At 44.2% G+C, this 24,967-nt stretch overlaps 2 protein-coding genes across 2 annotated transcripts; one reads left to right on the top strand and one right to left on the bottom strand.

Annotated features, from left to right (window-relative positions):
• The first annotated feature begins 2,748 nt into the window (after positions 1–2,748).
• dhx34 (DEAH (Asp-Glu-Ala-His) box polypeptide 34) lies at positions 2,749–16,159 on the top strand. The gene is made up of 16 exons (XM_030744145.1): positions 2,749–3,692; positions 4,959–5,270; positions 5,590–5,844; positions 5,917–6,019; positions 6,242–6,459; positions 6,552–6,726; positions 6,926–7,119; positions 7,236–7,337; positions 7,429–7,692; positions 8,046–8,213; positions 8,336–8,441; positions 12,301–12,407; positions 13,385–13,654; positions 13,779–13,970; positions 15,367–15,511; positions 15,635–16,159. Exons 1-16 carry the CDS (start codon positions 3,015–3,017, stop codon positions 15,775–15,777), a joined length of 3,432 nt encoding a protein of 1,143 aa, XP_030600005.1. The 5' UTR covers positions 2,749–3,014; the 3' UTR covers positions 15,778–16,159.
• A 2,509-nt stretch (positions 16,160–18,668) lies between these two features.
• spred3 (sprouty related EVH1 domain containing 3) lies at positions 18,669–23,245 on the bottom strand. The gene is made up of 6 exons (XM_030744146.1): positions 23,185–23,245; positions 21,362–21,527; positions 21,025–21,193; positions 20,883–20,944; positions 20,600–20,758; positions 18,669–20,139 (listed from the first exon to the last, which is right to left on the bottom strand). Exons 1-6 carry the CDS (start codon positions 23,193–23,195, stop codon positions 19,132–19,134), a joined length of 1,575 nt encoding a protein of 524 aa, XP_030600006.1. The 5' UTR covers positions 23,196–23,245; the 3' UTR covers positions 18,669–19,131.
• Positions 23,246–24,967: the final 1,722 nt, after the last annotated feature.

Genomic DNA, 24,967 nt, shown 5'->3' with positions numbered 1-24,967 from the left:
GCCCCTCCCTGAGCCTGGTTCTGCCGGAGGTTTCTTCCTGTTCAAAGGGAGTTGTTCCTCCCCACCGTCGCCGAGTGCTGCTCACAGAGGATCATTTGATTGTTGGGATTTTTCTCTAGAGAGAAATCAAACAAAGGAGATGGATTCTTTTTGTTTGGTGCTTTCTAATCTTAATTTGAAATGAATGAATCTTAAAACATCTAATTTGGCATCATATCAATTCAACTGAAGTAGAGTCCCAGTCAAAACCTTTGACTGGGACTCTACTCACTCCAATGTTACAATTGAGCATCGATAAAAAAAAAAAACCAAAAAATTATTTTTCTTATTTTTTCCTGTGTTGTCAAATATGAAGAAAGTGTTGCATATGTGCCGTAGTCAGTGTTTGTTTTTGTTTTTTTTGGTATTTTTCATAGTTTTTTTTTTGTTGTTGGTATTTTAAGGTATTAGAACATTAAAATAAACTGATGGGATTTCGAATACAATAGAATAGAATATTTATCAGCATGCAACAAAAAAATCCAAAGAACACATTCTGAGTTTGGTGGTTTTCTGTGTTGTCAAATATAAAGTGTTGCATGTTATGATTATGGTCAAACTTTTCTAAGTGAGCCATTTTTAATTCATGAAAATTATAAAAATGTGTAAATCTGACCTACAATGCTTAGCAAATTTATTAGACCACCTGCCATAAAAACAATAAAGCAGAAATATTTTAGAAATCTTCCTGAAATCTATTTAAAACTAAAAATCACCTCAGTGCTTTTTAGACAAACTAAATTCATGTTTTACAGAAATAATCATTACAGAAATAAAAACAAATCTTTGTTTTGGTAATTACTGTTAATTTGTTAAGCACTGCATGAGTTATGAGTACATGAGCAAAATCTGTGTTCAGATGCAAAGGTGAAAATTTGGTTTCAGAAGCATCTGCAGTTGAAAAAGTATATAAAATCCAAATTAAAGCAAACCACGTCGGTCTGTACAAAGTCCTAAGTATATTATTTAGAACGGTTTGAAATTTAAATAAATGACAGACTCGTGGTGTGAGCAGTTCATTTTCACCCGCCCACACTCATACGTAAAGGATCAGGGGACAAAGCGCGGTGGAAACACAGGCCCGTTCTTAAGAACGAGCACCGGAACCTCGGTGTTTGTATTACTGCTGATTTTTTTTTTTTTTTTTTTTTTTTGGGGGGGTGGGGGGGTTCTTTCTTGCAAAATAAATAAAATAAAAGCCTGTTTCCTTTAGTGCCTTGTGTATTTTAATTGAAGCAGGTGTCAGTACAGGACAGTCACTGTTGCCAGTTTGGGATCTAAGATGCCTACAATTTAAGTGAATTCTTTAAGGACCCCTTACTGTTGGGATAATAATGAGAAATATTACTTTATTGTAACAAGGATAAGTGTCGGCTCAAAACAGCTGAACATCTGATTTTATTTTATGTCAAAGTTTTTATTTTAGGTAATGACCTCAGTTCGTCTGAATCCTCTTAAAATACAAGAAGCACACAGAAAAGTCTCTGATGGCATCAGAAAAACCTATAAAACTGGAGCGGTCTAGTGTGTTCCTGGGGGGAAAAGAGCTTGACGTTGTGCAGGATTTCAGGTACTTTGGGGTCACACTGGATCCCACACTGTCTTTTAAAAAAACATATAAAACTTACAGCAAGAATAATTAAATTTTTATTCTTCTTATTTATATGTGTGTGTATATATGGTTGCAGGTACAAAATACATTTCACTGTGCATTGTACTGTGTATAACTGTGCATGTGACGAATAAACACTATCTTAATCTTAATCTTATTTAATTTAAATAACTTCAAACAAATTAGACCATCAATGACAATTAATTCAGCTAAGATTTTTCTACATTCAATGATATTTTCACATATAGATTATTGCATTACATCTTGGTCACTCACTGGAGATACGTTCTTAAAACCAATAGAAACATTATTTAAAAAGGCTATAAAAATCCTTGATCAAAAGCCCTTGTCATATCATCAGTGTAATATTTTGGAAAAATACAACATGCTCAATTTTGAAAATTTTATTAAATTTAAAAATAGCTGCTTAATCTATAAAGTTCTTCATGGACTAGCTCCACTTCCACTTTCTACATACATTAAATTAAGATCTGACCGAGGTTTTGGCACCAGAGCATCCTCCAGAGGAGACCTTGAGATCCCCCGTAGAAAAACAACCTTTGGACAAACGGTTCTGTCAGTCAGAGGGGGTCATTTCTGGAATACTGTACCGACTAACATCAGAGAATGCTCCACTTACAGTACTTTTAAAAAGCACCTTAAGCAGTTTATTAAAAGTTCCCAGACATGTTCGCACTTTCACTAATTTTCATTTTCACTTGTATATTGTTTGAATGTTTGTCAACGTGTTGTCTTTTTACTGTTATTGTATACTCATGACGTCTTCTGTTGTTTGTCCTTCTGCCTAGGGACTACAGATGCAAATTAGCAAATATGCTATAATCTGGCTCATTTACAATCTGTACAAAGTATTGATTTTTATTAATGTGCATTGTCCCAAATACATAAAATTAGAAATTAGAAATTAGAAGAACTAAACAGTCATCAGCCGTCTGACAGATCTGGTACACCCTGAAATCACCCTGAAAAAGCCTCAGTTTGGCTCCCTGTGATATTCTTTCTCTCCCAGCACTGGTTTTCACCGGAAATTTTTAAAAGACGGGCCGGAAGTGGTCCGACAGTGTTATGGTCCCTCATTTAAAGTGTGCAGTTTTCCAGCAGCTGTTGTTCTTCCCGGTGTAACGCAAAGTTTGACAGTATTTATTATTTTAAAGCAATGTTGAGGATTTGTGTCAGACACGTAAATATGAAAGTTTAGCGTCTGAAATGTGTTTTGAAAGGACCTCGGCAGCTGCTCTAGTTTATCTAACGTGGATGTAAACGCTGGATTTATTTTAAAGGGGGGGTTGACTTGACTCCCGCCTACTGCTGGTGGAGCTGAATAACGCTGCTTTCAGTTATTATGGATTCAGACAGGAGGAGCTGGGACTGGGGCAGCTCGCAGTGCCGGGCCCAGCTGGACGAGGTGTTTTTCCGTGAGCGGGACTACGTCCAGGCTGGCAGCCCCGAACACAAGGAGTTCTGGGCTTTTTTTGAGCGCTTCCAGAGGTTTAAAGTTAAGAGGGACGTGTCAGGCTCTGGAGTCAGAAAAGAGGACAGAGAAAAGGGCAAGGACAGGGGAAAGGTGGATCTCGGCCTTCCTAAAGAGTACGATGCTCGCTATCGGATTAACGTGTCTGTGTGCACCAGGGACATTGAGGAGCGCATGGGAAAGTCAGAGCACAGAAGCAGGCAGAGGTCCTCGGGGCCGGGGCCTCGGGAGGTCTCCGACTGCCGCCTGGCTCTCCTGCATTTCCTGGATTTCTGCCAGAAACAGAGTTTTGGCAAACTGGCCAAACTCCGCCGGGAGCAAAAGAACCTGCCTATCTTCCAGTACCGGGATCGGATAGTGGAACTCGTGCGACTTCATCCAGTGGTTGTGGTGGCAGGGGACACGGGCTGTGGAAAATCCACCCAAGTCCCTCAGTACCTTCTCTCTGCTGGCTTCGACAACATCGCCTGCACCCAGCCTCGGCGAATCGCCTGTATATCCCTCGCAAAGAGGGTCAGCTTTGAGAGCCTCAATCAGTATGGATCAAAGGTTCGTCGGTATAGGTTCTTCCATTGGTTGAAGTCAGCCCTGACCCTTCGTCCTTCACCTGCACACACAGAGTCACATTAAACCAGACTTTAGGAAAGGTCGGGTACTTTAGCTCCTACACTTACTGTATAATTTGGGTCGATCTATTACATAAATAAAAATAATCTGTTAGAAATTTGCTCATTGATCATTTTTCAGTTGATTAGGAAATAAAAACAATATAATCTTTTTTTATTCATAGCAAGGGGGTACAGCCAGTAGAATAAAAAGTCTTCATTTGCGTTATTCGAGTGAAATATAAGTTACAGTGGTATGAAAAAGTTTGGGCACCCCTGATAATTTTCATGATTTTGGTTGTTTGGATCAGCAGTTTCAGTTCAATCTATCATATAGCAGGCAAACACACTGATATTTGAGAAGTGAAATGAAGTTTATAGGATTTAGAGAAAGTGTGCAATAATTATTTAAACAGAATTAGGCAGGTGCATAAGTTTGGGCACCCCAACACAAAAATGACATCAATATTTAGTAGATCCTCCTTCTGCAGAAATAACAGCCTCTAAATGCTTCCTATAGCTTCCAATGAGAGTCTGGATTCTGCTTGACTGGATGACTGTTCTCACCATCCTTCGCCTCTGCCTATCAGATTTTTCTTGGCCTGCCACTTCGGGCCTTAACTAGAACTGTGCCTGTGGTCTTCCATTTCCTCACTATGTTCCTCACAGTGGAAACTGACAACTGAAATCTCTCAGAGAGCTTTTTGGATCCTTCCCGTAAACCAGGGGTCAGCAACCTGTAATCTGGAAAGAGCCATTTGAACCCGGTTTCCACAGAAAACAAAACAGTGAGAGCCGCAAATACTCGCGGAAGCCGGTAGCGGCTACCGCGAGTGAGAAACGACAATAAATAAATAGATAAATTAAAATTTTTTTATTTTAATATTTCAAGATCACAGTAATGTTCTAATTTAAAATTACAACAAAAACCGAACTGACAAAAATAAAATGCACTTCAATTGGATACTTATAATTTACTTCTGTGAGCCACACAGAGCCGCAGATTAAGCCTGAATGAGCCGTGGGTTGCCGACCCCTGCCCTAAACCATGATGTTGAATAATCTTTGTTTTCAGCTCATCTGAGAGTTGCTTTGAGGCTCCCATGTTGCCACTCTTCAGAGAAGATGCAAAGAGGAGAAACACTGGCAACTGGCCATCTTAACCCTTTCTCATAATTCAGAACTCACCGGTTTTCTTGTTCTTTCTCAGGTGGGGTTCCAGATCCGCTTTGAGACGAGTCGAACCGCAGCCACCAAGCTGCTGTTCCTTACAGAGGGGCTGCTGCTTCGACAGATCCAGCAGGACAAGACGCTGGCTCAGTACCAGGTGGTGATTGTGGATGAGGTCCACGAGAGACACCTTCATTGTGACTTTCTTCTTGGGGTCCTGCGCTCTCTGCTGGCTGACCGCCCAGACCTGCGTCTCATCCTCATGTCGGCCACCATCAACATCAAACTGTTTTCCGATTATTTCAGTGGTGCTCCTGTGCTGCAGGTCCCGGGCAGGTTGTTTCCTATTCAGGTGAGCACTGAAAGGATCGTGGGCCAGAGCATCTGATTTTTCAGTTTGGACCAACAACAAAGAACAAGTCAAATTATTTAAGTTTAAAAAAGCTGCTTTATTTTTTAAGTATTGTGCTGTTGTACTGTTAATTATTCTACCTGCTCTGTTTTTATGAAAAAAGTGCACAATAAAATGTTTTAGTGTATTTTTGATAATCTAGGTGTCGGTGTTAGAAATTTTAACCATTAAACTTTGAAATTATGTGGCAAAGTAGCAGACTTTTCTGAGGGTTAAATTTGTTTAATGCTCTGCCCTTCTCTCTGGCTCTGGTGCTAAGGTGATTTACCAGCCTATTCCTCCTGAGGAGCAGTCCTCAAAGTCAGAGAAACTGGATCCTAGACCATACCTGCGCATCCTGCAGGGCATCGATCAGCGTTACCCCCCAGAGGAGCGCGGTGACCTGCTGCTCTTTCTTAGCGGTGTAGCAGAGATCTCCACCATCCAGGAGGCCTGTCAGATTTATGCCACACACACACGTCGCTGGATAATCTTAACACTGCACAGCACCCTCTCGATTGCCCAGCAGGATAAGGTACAGTCAGCTTTGAGGCTGTTACTTTCAGTTTGCTAATTCTAATTTCTCTGCTGTTCTGTTACTGTTTAGGTGTTTGACATTGCTCCTCCTGGGGTGAGGAAGTGCATCATCTCTACCAATATTGCAGAGACATCAGTTACAATAGATGGGGTGCGCTTTGTTGTTGATTCAGGTATGGAACTGGGAGTACAGGTGTTTTTGTGTAGCTTTGTTTTAAAATGGCAAAACTCCTTTAAATGAGGACGTGAAAGGCTCCAGAGAAGCTGCAGCTAACATTTAGCTTTTAAATATAGGGAATGTTATAGTTTTAACAACAGCAAAATAATATACTGCCTAAAAGCAGAAGAGCAACAGTAAGCACTGGTTTATTTATTTTTTTAATCCAACTTTGCAGGAAAGGTAAAAGAAATGAGTTTTGACCCTAAAGCCAAGATGCAACGTCTGCAGGAGTTCTGGATCAGCCGAGCCAGCTCCGAGCAGAGAAAAGGTCGAGCTGGTCGTACGGGTCCAGGTGTTTGCTACCGTCTCTACTCTGAGTCTGACTACAATGCTTTCGCACCGTATCCGGTGCCTGAAATCCACAGAGTGGCTCTGGACTCCCTCGTTCTTCAGGTAGTAACATTGTGTGAACAGCAGGATAGGAATTTATCTTTGAGCTCTTGTGGTTACATTTTAGCTTTATCTGTTCTTGTCTGTTCTTGCAGATGAAGAGCATGTCTCTTGGAGATCCACTCTCTTTTGTTTTCATTGATCCACCCCCGACTGCTAGTATCCAGAACGCAGTTCATTATCTGAAGCAACAGGGGGCGCTAGACAGACATGGTGAACTGACCTCTATTGGTAGTTTGCTGGCACAACTGCCTGTTGATGTGGTCATAGGTAAGATTTCTTACAGCAGGACCATATTGAATATTATCGAATGCAATAAATAATAAGTTTTCAGCATGTTAAAATACATCATTTCAGGCTTTGACTCTTTCACAAAAAGGAATTATGCAAAGTTTCACATGATGTGGCAGCATCACAGTGGAGCTCTCCATCAGCTGGGTCCAGGTTAAGTGTGTTTGTGTCCATTTAGGGAAGATGCTGGTTCTGGGCTGTTTGTTTAACTTGGTGGAGCCAGTGCTGACGGTGGCAGCAGCCCTCAGTGTTCAGTCGCCTTTCCTGCGTAGTTCACAGCACAACCCAGACTGTGGCACCGCCCGACAGCCCCTGCACAGCAACCAGGGAGACCCCTTTACGCTGCTCAACACTTTCAATGCCTGGGTGGAGGTCAGTCAGAAAAGCATCATGTGACAGTGGCTAAAGGGAATCGACACTGCAGCAGTTAGAATATAAGATGGTCTTCGTCGGACACAAAACTTTGTTTGTTTGTTTGAGCCCAACAGGTGAAAGGAGAGAGGGGGGGTGCATCAAGAAAATGGTGCAGAAGGAGAGGCTTAGAGGAGCAGCGGCTGTATGAGATGGTGAACCTGCGCAGACAGTTCAAGGCAGGCTCCTCAGACAGCAGTTCCTAGATTCATAAAACATATATATATTTTAATGATTGAGCAGTCACACTGAAGTCCGTCTGGTTTTTAGGACTTGCTGAGGAGCCATGACCTGGTGGAATCAGAGGGCAGCACTCCCTCTGGTGGCGACCGGGAGCAACGCAGGGAGAAGCTAACTGAGAGAAAGAAGCTGCATCAGCTGAAGCGAGATCATGAGCAGCAAGAGGGGAGCAAACGTAAAGTCCTGAGGCTGGACGAGGGCCAGGAAGGAGACTTGTCCTCAGGATCAGACACAGAGGAAACGCGAAGAGCGAAGAAGAACAAGGAGGGATCAGGAAAGAATATGGACATACAGGTACCTTAGAAAAAGTGTAATGTAGAAAATGATCGCTACAAACTCACTACAGAATATAGCATGCATGCTTTATTTTGCATGCACCGCACACAACAGTAAGTGCCACTTTCAAATTATGGCAGCAGGTGCTGCCTTGTAGGTAGTCAGTTTTTCCCCAGAGGCTGCATCTTGAAGGAATGCATGGAGGGAAGTTCTGAGAGTTCAGGCTTTTGTCAACATGAAATTGGTTGTTATGCTTGTATGAAGTCATTCTCTGCAGAGGTGGAGGTTTGCGTCTGTATTTAAGTTTGTGAGAGTTGTGCTCTGAGTGATTATTTGTATTTTTCTCTGTGGTGCTGTTCGGTTTACAACAGGAGGTGAAGTTTAAGTTGCGGCACAACGTGTCAGAGCTGCAGGAGGCTGTCAGTCAGGACTTGTCCTCACACCAGCAGGCTTTGCTCAAGCTTCTGCTTTGCCGAGGCCTCTACCCTCAGCTGGCGCTTCCCGATGAGCATAACTCCGCCCGCAAAGACTCTGACCAGGTCGGGCTTCCTCCTGCGCCGAGCCTCCTTTCATAACGTACGATTTTAGAGGACAGCTTCAGGCCGGTAAAGTGATTCTTTGTATGCTGATTAAACAAATTTTGTGATCTTGTGTTGTGTAGGTGTTTCACACACAGAATAAGCAGGGCGTGGTGATCCACCCAACCAGTGTGTTTGCCAGTGACCCAGAGGTGTTACTGCTGCCTGAGGATGACACCAGAGAAATGGGTAAAGTGACCTGCATTAAGAATGAGTCCATGTTATAGTGATCAGAATCAGAATCAGAATCAGAAGAATCAGAAGGTTTTTATTGCCATATGGGTGAACAGGTTCACAGCATTAGGAAATTGCTGCGGTACTTCGTGCTTACAGAAAAAAAACAAATAAGTATAAAAACTATAAGACAATATACAAGTATACAAATTGCAAATATACAGAGATATTAGAGCTATAACTATAGCACAATATTACAAAATTACAAAATATACAGTGCAGAGACTAATTAAAAGATAGAAGAATGTAAACTATATTCCACTAATATGTACATCAGTGCAATCAGACAGGTGCATAGACATAGGGTCATCAGCGTTTGTGGAGGGTGGTGGTAACAGTCTTACGGTAATTGTTCATGAGTCCAACAGCAGAGGGGAAGAAACTGTTCTTATGGCGGGAGGTTCTGGTCCGTATGGACCGTAGCCTCCTGCCTGAGGGGAGAGGGTCAAAAAGTCTGTGCCCAGGGTGAGAGTGGTCGGCTGTGATCCGACCTGCACGCCCCAGTGTCCTGGAGGTGTACAGATCCTGGAGAGATGGGAGGTTACAGCCAATCACCTTCTCAGCAGAGTGCACAACGCGCTGTAGTCTCTGTTTGACCCTAGTGGTGGCTCCAGCGTACCACACAGTGATGGAGGAGGTGAGGATGGACTCAATGATGGCAGTATAGAACTGCACCATGGTCCTTGCTGGCAAGTTGAATTTCTTCAACTGCCGCAGGAAGTACATCCTCTGCTGGGCCTTTTTGACGACAGAGGTGATGGTGGGCTCCCACTTGAGGTCCTGGGTGATGGTAGTTCCCAGGAAGCGAAAAGAGTCCACTGTGGTGATGGGGGTGTCAGTCAGGATGATGGAGGGTAGAGGGGCTGTGTGCTTCCTAAAGTCCACTATAATCTCCACTGTCTTCTGGGCGTTCAGTACCAGGTTATTGTGGCTGCACCAGGACGCCAGACGTTTGACCTCCATCCTGTAGGCCGACTCGTCCCCGTCTGAGATGAGTCCGATGAGAGTCATGTCGTCTGCAAACTTAATAAGCTTGACAGACTGGTGGTCAGAGGTGCAGCAGTTGGTATACAGGGAGAAGAGCAGAGGAGAGAGGACACAGCCCTGAGGAGTGCCAGTGCTGATGGTCCGGGAGTCCGAGACATTCTTCCCCAGCCTCACGTGCTGCTTCCTGTTCATCAGGAAGTCAATGATCCACCTGCAGATGGGATCTGGCACGTTCATCTGGGACAGCTTGTCTTGGAGGAGATCAGGGATGATGGTGTTGAAGGCAGAGCTGAAGTCCACAAACAGGATCCTGGCGTAGGTTCCCTGGGAGTCCAGATGCTGTAGGATGAAGTGCAGAGTCAGGTTGATGGCGTCGTCCACAGACCTGTTGGCTCTGTAGGCGAACTGCAGGGGGTCCAGAAGGGGGGCTGTGAGGGACTTGAGGTGGGACAGCACCAGACGCTCAAATGACTTCATGACCACAGAAGTCAGTGCCACAGGTCTGTAGTCATTAAGGTGCCGTTTACACGAAGCCGTTTTCACTGGAAACGGTGTCGTTTTGATGCGTTTCAGCCTTTCGTTTACACGATGGCGTTTCAGAAACGATCCGCGTTTACACGAGGACATGTGAAACGATGAAAACGATGTAGTTCCCATGCCAGGCCACAAGTTGGCGTTGGTTTTCTCTTTGCAGTTTGTTTACGCAAGACGCGCATGTGTGGAGTGACACAGTAGGTAGTGCGGCAAATTGTTCATTACTTACAAAACGGCCAATGTGAGAGGTTTTGTGTGGACCGATGATGAGGTTGGATCGCTGCTGCACACAACGCTGAATTACAAAACGGTAAAAACACAGGAAAAGCATAAGAAGCACTCGTGAATCCGCGAGTACTGTTTATCAGTTTGCGCGTGCGCGAAAAACTGGCCGTCGCAACCATAGTGCGCATGTGCGAGTCGAGCGTTTTCAAATCACCCCGGTTTCAAGTGTTTACACGAAAACGCAAGCCGGTGCGTTTCTGAAACGCTCCACTCTGGACCCCGTTTCTGAAACACATCGTTTTCACTCTGTTGTCGTGTAAACAGAAGGGCGAAACGCATCAAAACGACACCGTTGTCGTGTAAACGCAAGGCCGAAACGCATCAAAACGACACCGTTTCAAAATGAAAACGGTCTCGTGTAAACGGCACCTAAGTCCTGTGATCCTTGGCTTCTTGGGGACAGGAACAATGGTAGCGGTTTTAAAGCAGACAGGCACGTGGCAAGCCTCCAGTGAGGAGTTGAAGATGTTCGTGAACAATGGGGCAAGCTCGTTAGCACAGTGTCTCAGTGTGGCAGGTGAGACACCATCTGGACCTGGAGCTTTGCGAGCTTTGACACTCCTGAACTGCTTTAGCACCTGGTCCTCCTGAATACAAAAGACTGTGGGGGTGGGGGAGGAGGGGGACTCTGGGGTGGGAGTCCTTGATGATGTGGGCTTCTCTGAGGTGTGGGGAGAGGGGGAGGTTGGGGGGTGAATATTTGTGTTGGCTGTATTGTAGTTGGGACTGGTGGAGGTGTGAAGGCTGCTGAACTGACCATCAAAACGACAATAGAACTCGTTCAGTCTATTTGCAGTTTGTAGGTCGTCTGTGGAGTGGGGGGTTTTAGGCTTGTAGTTGGTAATCTGCCTAAAACTTTTGTTTCAAATTAATCAGTGATATAGAGCATCACTGTTATCAGTCTGTGGAAGAGAAAATGAGTTAATGCCATAATAAGCCGGTGTTGGGTGTGAAGCGCAATTTCTTTCAGAAACTGTTTGAATTTTTGCGACAGGACAAACAGTCGTGTAATTACGGTAATTCAGAGCGAGCTTGATCAGACGCGTCAGAGGCGACGCGCTCGCTGTTAAAGGCAGGTCACAGGTGTGTCAGCGGCGATGGTCCGCCCAGGGTCCAGGGCTGAGGTCACTCTGTGTTTCTAAAGTCCTTCCATTGTTTTCCAACTTGGTCGGTTTTGTTGGGAGTAAAGTTGGAATCATCTGGAATCCGTCGGTTTAGGTTCTCCCTGACCTCGTTAACCAAGCGGGACTCTGTCCATGAGTTAGTGTCATTAATGTTCAGCCAAGGCTGTCGCCTGCTATAGCTTTTAGCAGAAGATCACTTGATATCTGGCTTTCTCTCTCTCTCCGTTGTGCCGTGCAGGATGGGTCATGCACATTAATTAATCTGTGATGCTTTAAAATAGACGTGGATATTTGGCAGGGAAAGGAATCAAACTGGCTCTTGAAACTTTTCTGCTGATCTTGTCTGAAACAAATAAAGTCATAACGTGTTCATGTCGGTGCGTGACGGAGCGTTGAGCTGAAAATGGCAGCAGGTTCCACCTGATTTAGTCTGTGAAATCAGAGGTTTCTAATTCTGTTTATTTGATATTTGTGCAAATTCAGATAACGAGTGCTTCTTAAAATGACACTGGGAGATTAAATTAAATTTAGGAATATTTAAACGCAGATTAAAGCACAGCCTAAATTCTCAATCTTAAAGTTTCTTTATGGATGTCTCTTTCAAACTAGAGAAAACACTAAGTGAAACTCTATTTCCTGAATTTAAGTCCAGGTTTCTGTGGCATAGAGAAAATGTAACCTGCATATCTTAAAGCATTTCAGGAACAGCAGCGACCATTCTCCTCAGCAGTTAAAGAAAATGTCTCTTTTTCTGCACTCTGAGCCACTTTCTTCTAACCACCTGTTTCCTCCTCCCAGTTTTCTCTTGGATGCCTGATGTGTAATCTGGATTTGGATTGGATGTAATCTGTGTGTCCGTCCTCGTCTGTGTTTCCTGCCTGCAGGGCCTGATAGGAGGGACAGCACCAAACACCAGCTGTTGGCCTTCGTCACTCTGCTGGAGACCAACAAACCCTATTTATCGAACTGTGTGCGGGTTCCAGCGCTGCAAGTCAGTACCGATGTGGGATTTCCTTATTCCCACCACAAACCACTACAGTCCTGTGAGGTGACCTGATATAATCCAGTTTGATTCCAAGTAGGACGGCGAGTTCACACAGCGATCTGCTGTTCGCTCCAGTGTGGCACATTTCATACATTTTAACTTGAGCTAACGGATCGCACGGTTTGCTCTTTGTACACGGATGTGCTGTGGGGGTTAATTATAATTTTCACTTAGTAAATGTCAGGTTACAGCTTTAATAAAGAGGAAGTTTGGGAGGGTGAATAACAGCGTGGTGTCAGGTCACAGTTTACACACAGATACAGCAGAGAAGGGAGGATGCACTGATGACATCGGAGGTTTTGGGATTATATTCCAGATCCTTCTCAGCATACCACCGTTACTCTGCACATTAGTTCATTTACAGTCGTGGAGTTTTGGTTTTACAAAGTCTGTTGCTTCACTTTTTATGATGTCAGTTTGCATTTACCCCACAATGTTGCACAGAGTGATCAGTTAATTGCAAAGACTGGGGTGAAGTCCTTTTCTCTGATGAAGCAGTAAAGCATCCTGAGACTCTTCATGTACTCATAATGTTGCCTAAGAACAGCTGTGAATAAAGAATGGCACTAAAACGTCCTCTGAGAGCAGCTCCTCCAACAGATCGGTGAAGAGCGGTGCCGTTTCCAGCTGGGGGGAGCACCAGTAAGGCTGAAGCTGACTGACAGCGTGCAGAGGTCTTTAAAAGGAAGGACCCACACTGCAAATATTGATTCTTTGCATAAACTTGATGTCATTGTCAATAAAAGCCTTTGAAACTTATGAGATGCTTGTAATTATACTTCAGTGTACCATAGAAACATCTGCCAAAAACACTGAAGCAGCAAACTTTGTGGAAACCAAAACTGTGCTTCATCTCAGGGTCTCTTCAGTACTCTCAGTTCAGATTACAATGATGCATTAATCAGTTCCAGTTTGCTCAGCAGGCGCTGCTGCTGGTTGCGAACTCTGTGGACACGAACGCCGACTGTACGCGACTGGTGGTGGACGGCTGGCTGGAGCTGGAGCTGAGGGAGCCAGAGGAGGCTCTGAAGGTGCTGTCCACAGCTCTGACCCGCAGGGCTGAGTGGGAGCGCCTGCTGCAGGCCCGGCTGGGACAGAGCTCGACGGGGGGAGCGGCAGTCGGGCAGGGGGTGTCCCGCAGAGAGGTGCAGAAGCTGAGTGAAGGCCTGGTCCGCTTCCTGCTCTACACTGAGGTACTGACGCGTCAGCCTGGTTGCGAACACGTCACTAAGTGGTGAATAAAATGATTCTGTCATAAAGCAGGAAAACCAAAATGCAAATAATCATTTTTTGTGTATTTCTTACTTTCCCTGACAGGTCAGTTACAGCCTCCGGCGACTCTCAGCTTTCCAGACCCAGAACCTGTACGTCGGTCCTCAGTCTGAGTCTGTGCTGTCTAACACGAAAGCTCCAGATGTAGAGCCGCTGTTTCCAGGAGCCGAGGCGAAGCCGGACCCCATTAAAGGAGGCCTGCGTGTCACCAACTTCTTCACCTACAACTGTTTGGCTGTGAGTCTGCTTGAAAGTGCAGCAATCCACAAAAACATCAACATGTCATTGTTTCTGTTCTGTTTCACGGTACACCTTTTTTTACATGATACATAAAACCATCTGGTCCTAAAACCTCAGATGAATAACACTACATGTCATTATTTATTTAACAAAAGCTATGCCACAATGTAGAAGCAAGTATTTAAAATAATAATTATTACACCCTGACTCCTTCCAGAGAAACTAAGATGGGAAGTAGCAGCCAGGTGCTGCTAATCAAATGTGTTTGATTAATTGATCATCAGCAAGTGTGAGCACAGAAGTTTTCTAGGGTCACGTGTGAGGTCATCAGTCCCACAGCTAAAGCTCATCAAACTGGGTCATCAACAGGACGATGACCCCAAACACAGCAAGAATGAAGGTGCTGTGAAAGGCCCTTCAGAGAGCTGAAGACGTGAAGACGAGGGGGTCAGGCCTCAGACTCATGAAGTCATACAGAAAATGATCGCTTCAACTTATTGCTGCTAGAAGTTCTACGAGCTGCTGAATCCTGAGGTGGACGCTCACTGCTGAAAACCCATCAGCTGGATATCTGCACTGATATGGACTCAGTGATGGGAGAGCAATGAAAGGACGCCACATTGTTTGATGGAAATGAAAATCATCAGCCTGCAGAGGCTGAATTTAAAGAAACATGATGCAGCAGGCTGAAACATTCAGCTCAAAGTTCACTGCAGGTCCTTGGTAGTTTTTGTGGCCCCCACATGTTTGTATGTATGCCTGACAGTGTCGGGGCTCCTAATGAGACCATTTTTATCCTGATACCTGATGGCAGTCAGGGTGCCGTTGCCTCGCCTGCAGAGGTCTGTGTGTCCCTGCGTGGATGTGCCTCCCCAGACCATCACTGACCCACCACCAAACATGCTGAACGGTGTTACAGGCAGCATCACGTTCTCCACGGCTTCTCCAGACCCTTTCAGGTCTGTCACATGTGCTCAGGGTGAACCTGCTCTCATAGTGCACCTGTAACACCACAGCAGCTGAAACTGATAAACAACCACTGAAGCTTAACTGACCACATCAGTGTCACAGACGTTTACCTGCTGAATTCTGATTAAAGTGTTCCTTTCATTTTGTTAGATATGGTGCAGGTAGATGAGTGAAACAATCAGAAGCTCAGCTAGCATCACTAGTGACAAAACGCAGTTTTTATAATAGTTTTACATGGAATCAAGAACTTTCTGAAGACTGTACTGCCCCTTTCACAGCTAAAAACATGCAGTTTATATATGAGTATAATTAAAAATGAAAATGAGCAGTTTAATGTCTATGAAAATAGATCACTTTGGAATGAAAGCGTGCAGGTCTTCTGATTAAAGACATTATTTCAGTATTTCTAAAACATGATTTGCAGGATTCAAAGGACCTGTACAGCGAGTGTTTACGCTCGTTCTGGAGCTGTCCTAACTGTGACCTCTACATGCCGCTGACTCCACTGGAACGAATGCATCATGAAGCTTCCTGCAGGCCGGCTGGAGAACAGCAGCAGCCCGAGGAAGGTCGGGAATTTCTTTTCTACTGTGCTGATTACTGTAGCACATTAAGCCTGAGACTGCATGCTTTATTTTAGAAGACATAAAAACTTTGAGGCTAATTGTGTCCAATTTTCATTTTCATTTCAGAGCCAGAAGGTGGAAAAGCAGGCTCTTCCTCAGTGTCGAGCCTTACCAGAGTTTATCACTGTGATGTCTGCAATCAAGACCTGACCCTCACGTCCACTGAGATCCTCAAGCATAAACGGCAGCACATGTACTCTGTGAAGTAACTGAGCCCAGCAGCCAATCACAGCTTTGGTCTGTTTTATCATAGAAAGGCTGCATTTTATTTTTTTAGTGGACCTTTGGTTTGTGTCGTCTTCTTCTTCCCTTTTTTAAGGTCTGTATTTAAAGCTGTTACTGCCCTCTAATGGTCACCGGAGAGACTCACATTTATAAAACTATATAATAAATATTTGAGTATTAGTCAAAAGTAAGAAATTACAGGGAAAAAAACCTTTACAGACTTATTTTTAAGATTGCTCCCATAGCTCTGTGGAATAATTATAAAATAGGAGTTTGAAGGCATGTTTGGGACACGCACACGTGAGAAAGAAGAAAACACGGGTTTAAAATATAGAGTGAGGGTTTAATAATGATACAAACCCACGATATGTAACACCTCAAAGCAGCACATTGGCACAAAGTCAGAAGTAAGACAGCACAGAAGATTAAAAACCTGTCTCAAAAAAATAAAGAATCAGAATAAATATCTCAATAAATAAATAAACAGGTAATATCTCAGTAATTACTTTGAAACTAATAAATACGTAGATTTGGAAATATGCACATTGGCAGAAATTAATAACCAAAAAAGGAAATAGTACTTAATACAGAGTTACTTAGAAATCATAAGTTATTGATTACTCAAATCAAAAGGCACATTTATTAAGATGTAAGAATGGGGCCTGCATGACTGTCAGTACTGAACTCATCACCGTGTCTGAACCAGAAGCAGCAAACTGTGTGCAATGGCTTTACTAGTTCTGTGTGTCTGCACCATCAAGTGAACGTGTGTGTGTGTGCAGGTCTATGCTTTGGAGATTTGTGGGGATTGTGTGTGTGTGTGTGTGTGTGTGTGTGTGTGGTTTCACGTGGGGTCAGAGACGGCAGTCCTGTGACTGAGTTTGTGTTTCCTGCCACTGTGACAGGGTTTCTTTACAAAAATAATAACCATCGTTTTAAGAAGACCAACGTTGTCGGCAGGCTGGCCTAGTAGTAAAGACGATGTCCCGTAACCGAGAGGTCAAGGGTTGTGTTCATCAGTAGTTGTGTGTCCTGACTCTGAGCCCTGCTGCCTGTTCACTCACTTTAAGTCACTTTGGATAAAAGTTCTTGGCTAAACCTAAAATGTAAATAATATGATGAAGCTTCTGAAAGGTTTATTCTGCCATAATTTCAGGTCCGCCCAGGTGATGCTGGCTTCCTTCGATAAAGTGAAGGTGCATCTATCACCTCCACTTGTATCACCTTTCTGGCGATGATGCATTTCATGTGTTATTCTGTTATATTTTACATTAGTTACCATTTATTTCCCAGCACTCACACTTTCTTAAAGCTGCAAAATCAGCATCTTTTTTTAAAGGAAAGTCTTAAAGCTTGTTGCATTCAATCTTCATTCAATAACTGTTATTGCCTTATTTAAGTTTCTTCAGTTAACAAAAATAAACCCAATTTTTCTCGTATTTGATTTTGGTAGCGGCGCGCCTTTCTGTGGAGGAGCTGATGCGTGTTTTATGTAACAGATGTCAGTTTACAAGCTGAAACCATCAGACTGCAAACTAATTATGAGGAATTACATTTAGATTTTTTTTATGTCCCAGTAATCAATTTGTTGGCTTAAAAGAGCTTTTAATCTTTCCTTAACTGGTTATTAACTGGAAATAGAAATAAATCCCACTAATTAGCAAAATAAAACATGGAAATGCAATATATATCACCAGCAGCATTTTAAAAAATGTCTTGGGGCAAATTCATCTTTAATCTCAGGTTTAAACCCACAAAAAAAAGCATGTCTGCTCACTGTTAGCGTCCTCTGCACCCTGGTGCAATAGAAACTTGGAGCTTCCGATTTCCAAGCGGCAGAGGGAAAGTTTGAGTAGAGTTAGGGCGCGACTTTAAAGTAGCAGCTTTTTGTAGTTAAAGCAACATTCAGCGAACCATCTGCCAACAAAAACCTGCCTTCATTCAGCTTTTTCAAGCTAATGCGGCGTTTCTTATCACAGGGCCAACAGTGGACAGCACCTGCGTGCTGCTGCTCAAAGACCACCTTTGTCTCTGAGGCTTTTTATCCTCTGTGATTTCGGACAGCAACACTACAGTACCCAGTTTCAACACTTTTGCGTTACCGTTCAGTGTGTCCTAACACGAGTCACTGGTACAAAAATACATTTTGAAACATTGCTCATTGCACTTCAGTTTTTGGTGGCATCTCACACAGAGGCCGAGACAGCAGATTGGTTACCACGGGGTCCTGTTTTGGTTTTCTTTGGGGAAAGTGCAGTCGTCGTGTACGTTAGGTAGAATAGACGCGCTCAGAGGCCTCAGCTGTAAGCACCTTGACTGATTCGACAAGTACGGTGGTGGGATGTGAGGATTTCTATGACTAATATTAAAAATACTTGGGAAGATGGGAAAAAGACATGTATGTGCAAAAGTGAGGTTGTTGAATGTCAGACACACATTCTCTCCTTTTTTTTTTTTTTTTTTTTTTTTTTAGGAAGCAAAAGTAACCTTGTGGTTGGTTACAAAGGACGCCATGAATCATGTTATGACTTTTAAGTCTTTGTGGTTGTCATTGCAACTTCCCTTAACAATAATTGTCTCTTTGCATGTGATAACCTTTCCTTCATTGTGGTCTAATACTTTAATCAACAACACTAGTGGTCTCAGATGCTCGTACTTTCTTGAAGACTGCATGCACCATGTGCTCACTGACGCCAAACGTCTCTGCCTTCTTTTTTCCTCCCTTAAGCGAGTTTTTTAGTAACATCTGAGGTAAAATTAGAGGTAAAGGGTGACATCTGTTCATCTGACTGATGAACAGGCCAACAAATAACTTCCCCAAGATCTCATTTGTGAATACGTGAATGCGTGTGCCATTTGGGGAATCTGTCAATGTTTTACATTTAATAAAATATACCAATTAAAATTATAACAATCATATATATAAACATCTTTTGTTTTTTTGTTTTTTTCTTTCTAAAAAAAACCAAAAACAAAAAAAGGACATTTGAAACAGTGTACACTTCACTGTTGCCTCTGCCACCTTCTTCCTGTGATAAAGTCACTGACGGCTCATTCTAGATCAGCCGTCCCTCAGTAAATCCACTATGACTCCCACACAGCCTGGTCTGAGTGCAATGCACCTACAGCAGGCATGGACCAGTGAGGAAGGCCCCAGGTTGAAAAGAGAAAGAGCCAAATACAGCGGGAGGCTGTGGGGCTTTGGCGGGCCAGAGGTCTGGGTCTACTGAGAGCACTGTTCCTACTTAGGGCCAACCGCCCACTCTCCAACAGGTGCTCTCTCCTCTCTACCCAAACCCCCTTGGTCCAGGAAACCCCTCCCTCCCAAAATCCCGGCCTCATCGGACTGCCTTGTGCTTTCCCCCACAGCAGCCACACCTCTCCCCACATCGCAGGCAGGCGCGCAAAGGCAGGTAGCAGCACATGCAGGGCACGAAGAGTGACAGGGCCAAGAGGGCCAACCAGCGGGCACAGCAGAGGGGGTGCGGGTGGCCCCCCATCGAGTCATCACATGAACAAGGCTCCCAGAACTCTCCCTCAGAGTCCGACATACAATGGTAGAGCAGACTCTCTGCGCACCACACACAGGTCCACTGGCGCAGGCAGTGCAGGGCCGGGTCCGGGGCATCTCTGCATCGGCCCCGCCCATTCTCTGAAGCGCTGAAAACAGAGCGGCAGTACACACAGCGAGATGAGCATGACGATGAAGCCTGAGGGCACGGGCTGTCATCATCGGGAGAGATCACCCCCGGGTCACCGCTGCTGCTGGCTGCTCCTCCTCCTCTCTTACGAGTCCTCGATCGGGGAGTGGCCAGCGAGGTGTGGATGCAGCAGGGGGAAGGCGAGCCTTTACCCGTCTCTTGGGGTGAGCCGGCACCTGAGGACACACCGGATACAGCATTGGGCATGGACATACAGATGGGTGACGATGAGGACAAACGCTGGGAGGCTTTACTGTCCAGGCTCACAGTCACATCACAGCCTGCCGAACCCACTCCCGCCAGCTCCTTCTCAAAGCGAACCACACACAGCTCTGACTTGTCCTGCAGGCTCCCTCCACCACCAACAACCACACCACCTGTCAGCCCTCCAACCATAGTCCTTGTGGCCCCTGCCCGTCTGTAGTCCTCATAACCTCGAGAGCCCCACAGGTCTTTGCAAGGGTCCACACTGTGCAGGTCTCCCTCCTCCAGCAGCGAAATAGTGGGTGAGAGAGGGGACAGGGGAGATGAGGCTGGGGGACCTACAGGAGGAGTAGGAGGAGCAGGAGGTGGGGGTGGGGGCGCCGGGGGATTCAACACAGCCGTCATTTGTGAGAGCTGATGCTGGCCAGACCTGGTGTGGATCTGTGGAGAGGGTGTAGGATTACAGAGTGAGTCAGGAACATTGTGTACTACGGCAGTGATTATAGAAGCTTTTCATTTCTCGGATATCCCACATCAGAAATAAAGAACGCCAGGTTTGTTACAGTGTCACTTTATGTATTCACTTTATGTATAAACTTGTAGGTGATGCTAAAAGTATGGACTTAAGGGGGGAGGGGGGGGGGGTGCAAACAGTCAATCTTCTGTTTTTTTTCATTGACCAAATGTAAATATATGGATTTAAATATAACTAATTCTTCTCCCAGTAGACCTAAAACAACTGACAGACCCCTTCAGTATTAATCTGCAGCGACCAGCATTCAGCTTTTAAAGCTTATTGACGAGAACATGTGCAAGAAACTGGAAAATCAGTTTCAAATGATATGAAGCTGCGCCTGTTATTCTCAGCAGAGAACAGCTGGAGCAGGAGGTGGCGTGCTACCTGGGCAGGTGTCTGAGTGGTTACAGCATGGCTGGATCCAAAACTAAACTCTTCCGACCGCACGAAGCAAGTAGACGATGACTCGCTTGTCACTATGGTGATGGGTTTGGGAAGCATCTCCTTTCTGCTGTTGGATGACGACTCACTTCCTGTATGAGACTGGCAGAGGTTGCATGTCACCCCACAAATCAAAAAACAATGACTGCAACTGGGTCAGGTGACAGCATACACAAACCCCTGTCAGAGAATATGTGCTCAAACAATGAACTGTTCAGTTGCTCACAGCTTGTCCATCGTCCTCGGTGTCGGCCTCTTCTGGTGTGGAGGACGAGGGTGAGTCAGAGCCTTGATAATGTGAAAAGAGAGGATTTAGGTTCTCTTACATATTTGCTATAAATCAGCTTTGATATGTGGCTCAGGTCTACCTCTGTCCAGCTTGTCTATGACTGTCTGAAGCCCTTTCTCAAAGGAGATGGCGTCCGCAGGGCTCTGGAATGTAAGGCCAAACTTTCGATCTTCTACTCGCCAGTGATGGAAGATGGGGTTCACCTTGTTGTACACTAACCCTTTTTGCACCGCACACTCCAGCACCGGCTAGACAGAAACAGCATTCCAGACAATTTAAGAAGTTAGTTAATGAGTTAAGATACGATCCCTCCTTAAGTCATGTCAGTCAGTCACATAACACAGATCTACAGTCTTTGGGTGGTGTTGATGAGCAACGTGTCACCAAAGACAGACATAACACACGCACACACTCACTGCTCGATCTCGCAGTCGTTCTCCACGTATGATGTATTCCCTCCGTCCCCTGCCATCATGACTCCGCCCCTTACATATGACCACATGACTGAGGCCACCACCTCCAAGGGGCACCCAACCGCCACTGGAGTCATCACGTGTCATCACCACCGCACGAACACGCACACTGTCAGGGAAACCAAGAGAGTGAGCAGACGCCCAGGCTGATTAAACAACGTACCCTAATAATAAACACACATACACAAGCACAAACACTTGCAGCAACTGATATGCACAGTCATTCAAGCAAAACCCGATAAGGCCAGATCAACTTTCACAATACCACAATTCAGTACAGAATTCAGGGTGAGGACTGATGCCAGCGCACACTTCCATGAGGAAATTCACACACAAAACACAAAGCCGACCGCTTGGCCTGGTGGACTGTGAGTCCTGGTTTTGCAACATGACCACTCAAAGGTATATCATACAATAACTAAGAGCCAAGGCAATTACTCATGTGTTGGGTAAATCTAATTTTAAGCAGCAGTGGCTCAGTCTGGCCTGGTGTTATTTAAGCATTTCTGCTGCTAACAGTATATTAAAGTTTGAATTTTAAGCTACAGTGTAAGCTACATGGGTTCAAAATTAAGGGGCTATGGCGCAAATTGATAGAAAGAACGCCAAGGTTGAGGAGGAGATAAATGGCCAACTGGGAGGAGGGAGGAAGAATGAGTGTTTCCCAGATAGACGTATCAATGAACGCACCCATCGCCATCAGAGGCCCGGCATCCTCACAAAAACGAAGCCGCTCTATAATTCAACACTGCAGGTCGACAGGTGGACGTAACGCATGCACAGCCGCATCTTTTTGCCATTTTCAGTTTACACTGAATTATAATTGTTGCAATTATTTTCTTAAGACGCTCCTTTTCTGCATTCCGCCCCTGCTGCACGCACTCATTAACACACCCCGATATTATGTTATATTTTTTATGAATGGGACTGAGCGAGACTGGATTCGACATCGCACTGCGCGTTATACATTTCGCCGCAAAAAAAAAAAACTTTTAGGCCTAAATACAATACAATCGCGTGTGAAAAAGGGGAAGAAGGAGGAAAAAGACGAACGAGTGGGTGAGAGGATGGAGAGGAAACGAGAGATGGGGGGAGGGGGCCGATTAGAAAAGGGAAGAAGGAGAGGAGGGGTGAGAATGAGGGAGAGTGAGGGAGAGAGGAAAATCACATTTCATTCATAAAGTTTGGCTTTAAAAATCATAATGAAACCCCGAGACACGTTGATAAAAATCACAACGCCTCCATCCCTCCCTCGTTTTACTGTAGCCATGTCTTGAATGACGCGATGCTGGCCCCAAACTCGCCATATTTCGCCTCCCCCCGCACCCCCCATACATTTTACACACTGACTGATTTCGTGCTTGTTTTTACCAATCACCAACCACGCATTTCGTTTTTTGAATTGCTGCATAGTCCCTGATGTTTGCCCAATACATTAATTGTTATTTCGTTAATTTTGTGCGTGCACGCTGCGTGCCAGTCATCCAAACGCACAGGTCCACATGTAGGTGGCTTAACATTTATCACGTTTTGGCGTGGATATCGGAAATGGGGTGTATGCTGTTGATTCAAAACTACGTAATGGTGTTTTTATTCTCGGCAGCCTGCTAAACTGTAGAGCACCGATGTGATAACAGTGCATGATACTGGTGTAACACTGAGGGTGGTGGCGTTCTTTCTATCCGTTTTTCTTTTGTCTTCTTTTTTTTTTGGCGGACGGCTGAATACATATGTGCAATGTTAAAAATGAAAATGTAAGGACTTACTCGCCCTCCATGGCTCGGTGTTGCCCGCCGCTTGCAGCAGCCCACCCCAGGGTCTCCTCTCTCTCCCTCTCTCTCTCTCTCTCTCTCTCTTTTTATCCTCCTTTCAGGAAACACTCAGACTCACTCACATTCTCTCTCCATCTGCTCTCATTTTCCTAATCTTTCTCTCTCTTGCTCTCGCTCTCTCTCTCCACCTTGATGTCGTTTCGGTGTATCAGGATAGGCTTGAGGTTGCAGCAGCCATTTTCCGCTGGCAGCATCCTCCCTCTCTCTCTCTCCCTCCCTCCCTCATTCTCTCTCTCTCTCCGTCTCTCGCTCCAAATCACTCCCTCTCCTATTCTTTTCTCACTCTACCTGCCCTGTGCCAGCACATCCACACTAATCATTGACAGCATCGCGGCTTTAGCTAGCCTATAGGGTTTTTCTCCCTGTGATTTCCAGTGGTTGATAATGATACCGAGTTGCTGATACAGGCAGTGACGTGGTGGTGAATGAAAAGCTCTGTAAACCATCAATGACCTCTGCTTGGTCCATGATAATTGTGGGTAAACTATATCCTATAAAAGTCCAGGTGAAATAAAATGTGACTGTATATTTACTTCTCAATATAAGCCCGGCACATTAATGTGTGCCTATAATTAATTACGTTTTAACAGTTTATGTTGCGCAGCTAACAACCAAAGAGCAGGAGAAAAATGCACTGGGTCCACTATAGGGTCCTTAGTTTTGGTGAAACCACAAAGGTTTCAGCACCATGGACAGCAATTATCTCAGCGTCATGAAACGGTGGCGCCCCACTGTGAAGGCGATTCATTTGGGGTTAAACACAGTGTATTTTTTATAATATGATAATTATTGTATTCATTTTTAAACAACAAATATACCACCCCCCTGTCTGCAATTGTAAAAAATTATGCCCAATTCCTATAGGCTGCATATTTACAACTTTTTTTGTTGTTGTTGACAGAATTAAATGAAGGTAAAATCAAATTAGACTGCATGTTTAAAGTACAAGCCCACATTAAAGCACATTAAGAACATTTTCACAGTTTATATTATGTTTCTGACAATCAATAGCAGGAAAAAATGCAGGGTCCAAGTTTTTGGTATTGGTATTAGCAAAGGTTTAAGCAACATGGACAGCAACACACATCCATATGATCAAATGTATATAGAATAGAATAGAATAGAATAGAATAGAATAGAATAGAATAGAATAGAATAGAATAGAATAGAATGCCTTTATTGTCATTATACAGAATGTACAATGAAATTTAAAAGGGTTTAATTTGGCACTTACTAGCCTACCATTTGCACTTGTAAAAAAAAATATACTGCAGTGTAGCTTTAACTATGGACTTCACATTTTGCGCATGTTTTTTTTTAAGGTACAAGCCTGGTACATTAATGTATCCTATATTCATTTACAGTTTAACAGCTTATGTTATGTAGCTGACAATCAAAAGCAAGAAAGATATGTTATAATCTGCTACAGAGTTCAAGCTTTTGGTAACTGTATTGCCAAATGTTTCAGAACCATGGACAGCAATACACTGCTATTTGCAGAGATGATTATCTTGAACTTTTCACAGTGTTTTACATTGTGAGTAAATGGCCACAAATCATTTTATGGTAGTTTTTAACTTGTTCTTAGGCCATAAATACACCAAATCACTATTTGCACTTGTAAAAATGATGCTGCATTGTGTCTCATAAAGGCTACTGCCTCACATTTGAAAAAAGTAGCCCAACAATGTTTTTGTCTCCTTAGGTTAAAATTCCA

This window comes from Archocentrus centrarchus, chromosome 13 (assembly GCF_007364275.1).
Source record: "Archocentrus centrarchus isolate MPI-CPG fArcCen1 chromosome 13, fArcCen1, whole genome shotgun sequence".
NCBI classification, from domain to species: Eukaryota; Metazoa; Chordata; class Actinopteri; order Cichliformes; family Cichlidae; genus Archocentrus; species Archocentrus centrarchus.
The sequence above is the reverse complement of the archived record's forward strand: the minus strand, read 5'-3'. Positions and strand labels throughout refer to the sequence as shown.

What these genes read in the sequence shown, in the direction of transcription:
- dhx34 (XM_030744145.1), top strand. Translation starts at nt 3,015, where the DNA reads ATGGATTCAGACAGGAGGAGCTGGGACTGGGGCAGCTCGCAGTGCCGG. An exon ending in TCAATCAGTATGGATCAAAG is followed by an intron (nt 3,693 to 4,958) that starts GTTCGTCGGTAT and finishes GTTCTTTCTCAG; the next exon opens with GTGGGGTTCCAGATCCGCTT. An exon ending in TGCGGGTTCCAGCGCTGCAA is followed by an intron (nt 12,408 to 13,384) that starts GTCAGTACCGAT and finishes TTTGCTCAGCAG; the next exon opens with GCGCTGCTGCTGGTTGCGAA.
- spred3 (XM_030744146.1), bottom strand. An exon ending in CCGAGGACGATGGACAAGCT is followed by an intron (nt 20,759 to 20,882) that starts GTGAGCAACTGA and finishes AACCTCTGCCAG; the next exon opens with TCTCATACAGGAAGTGAGTC. An exon ending in CCACTCAGACACCTGCCCAG is followed by an intron (nt 20,140 to 20,599) that starts GTAGCACGCCAC and finishes CCCTCTCCACAG; the next exon opens with ATCCACACCAGGTCTGGCCA.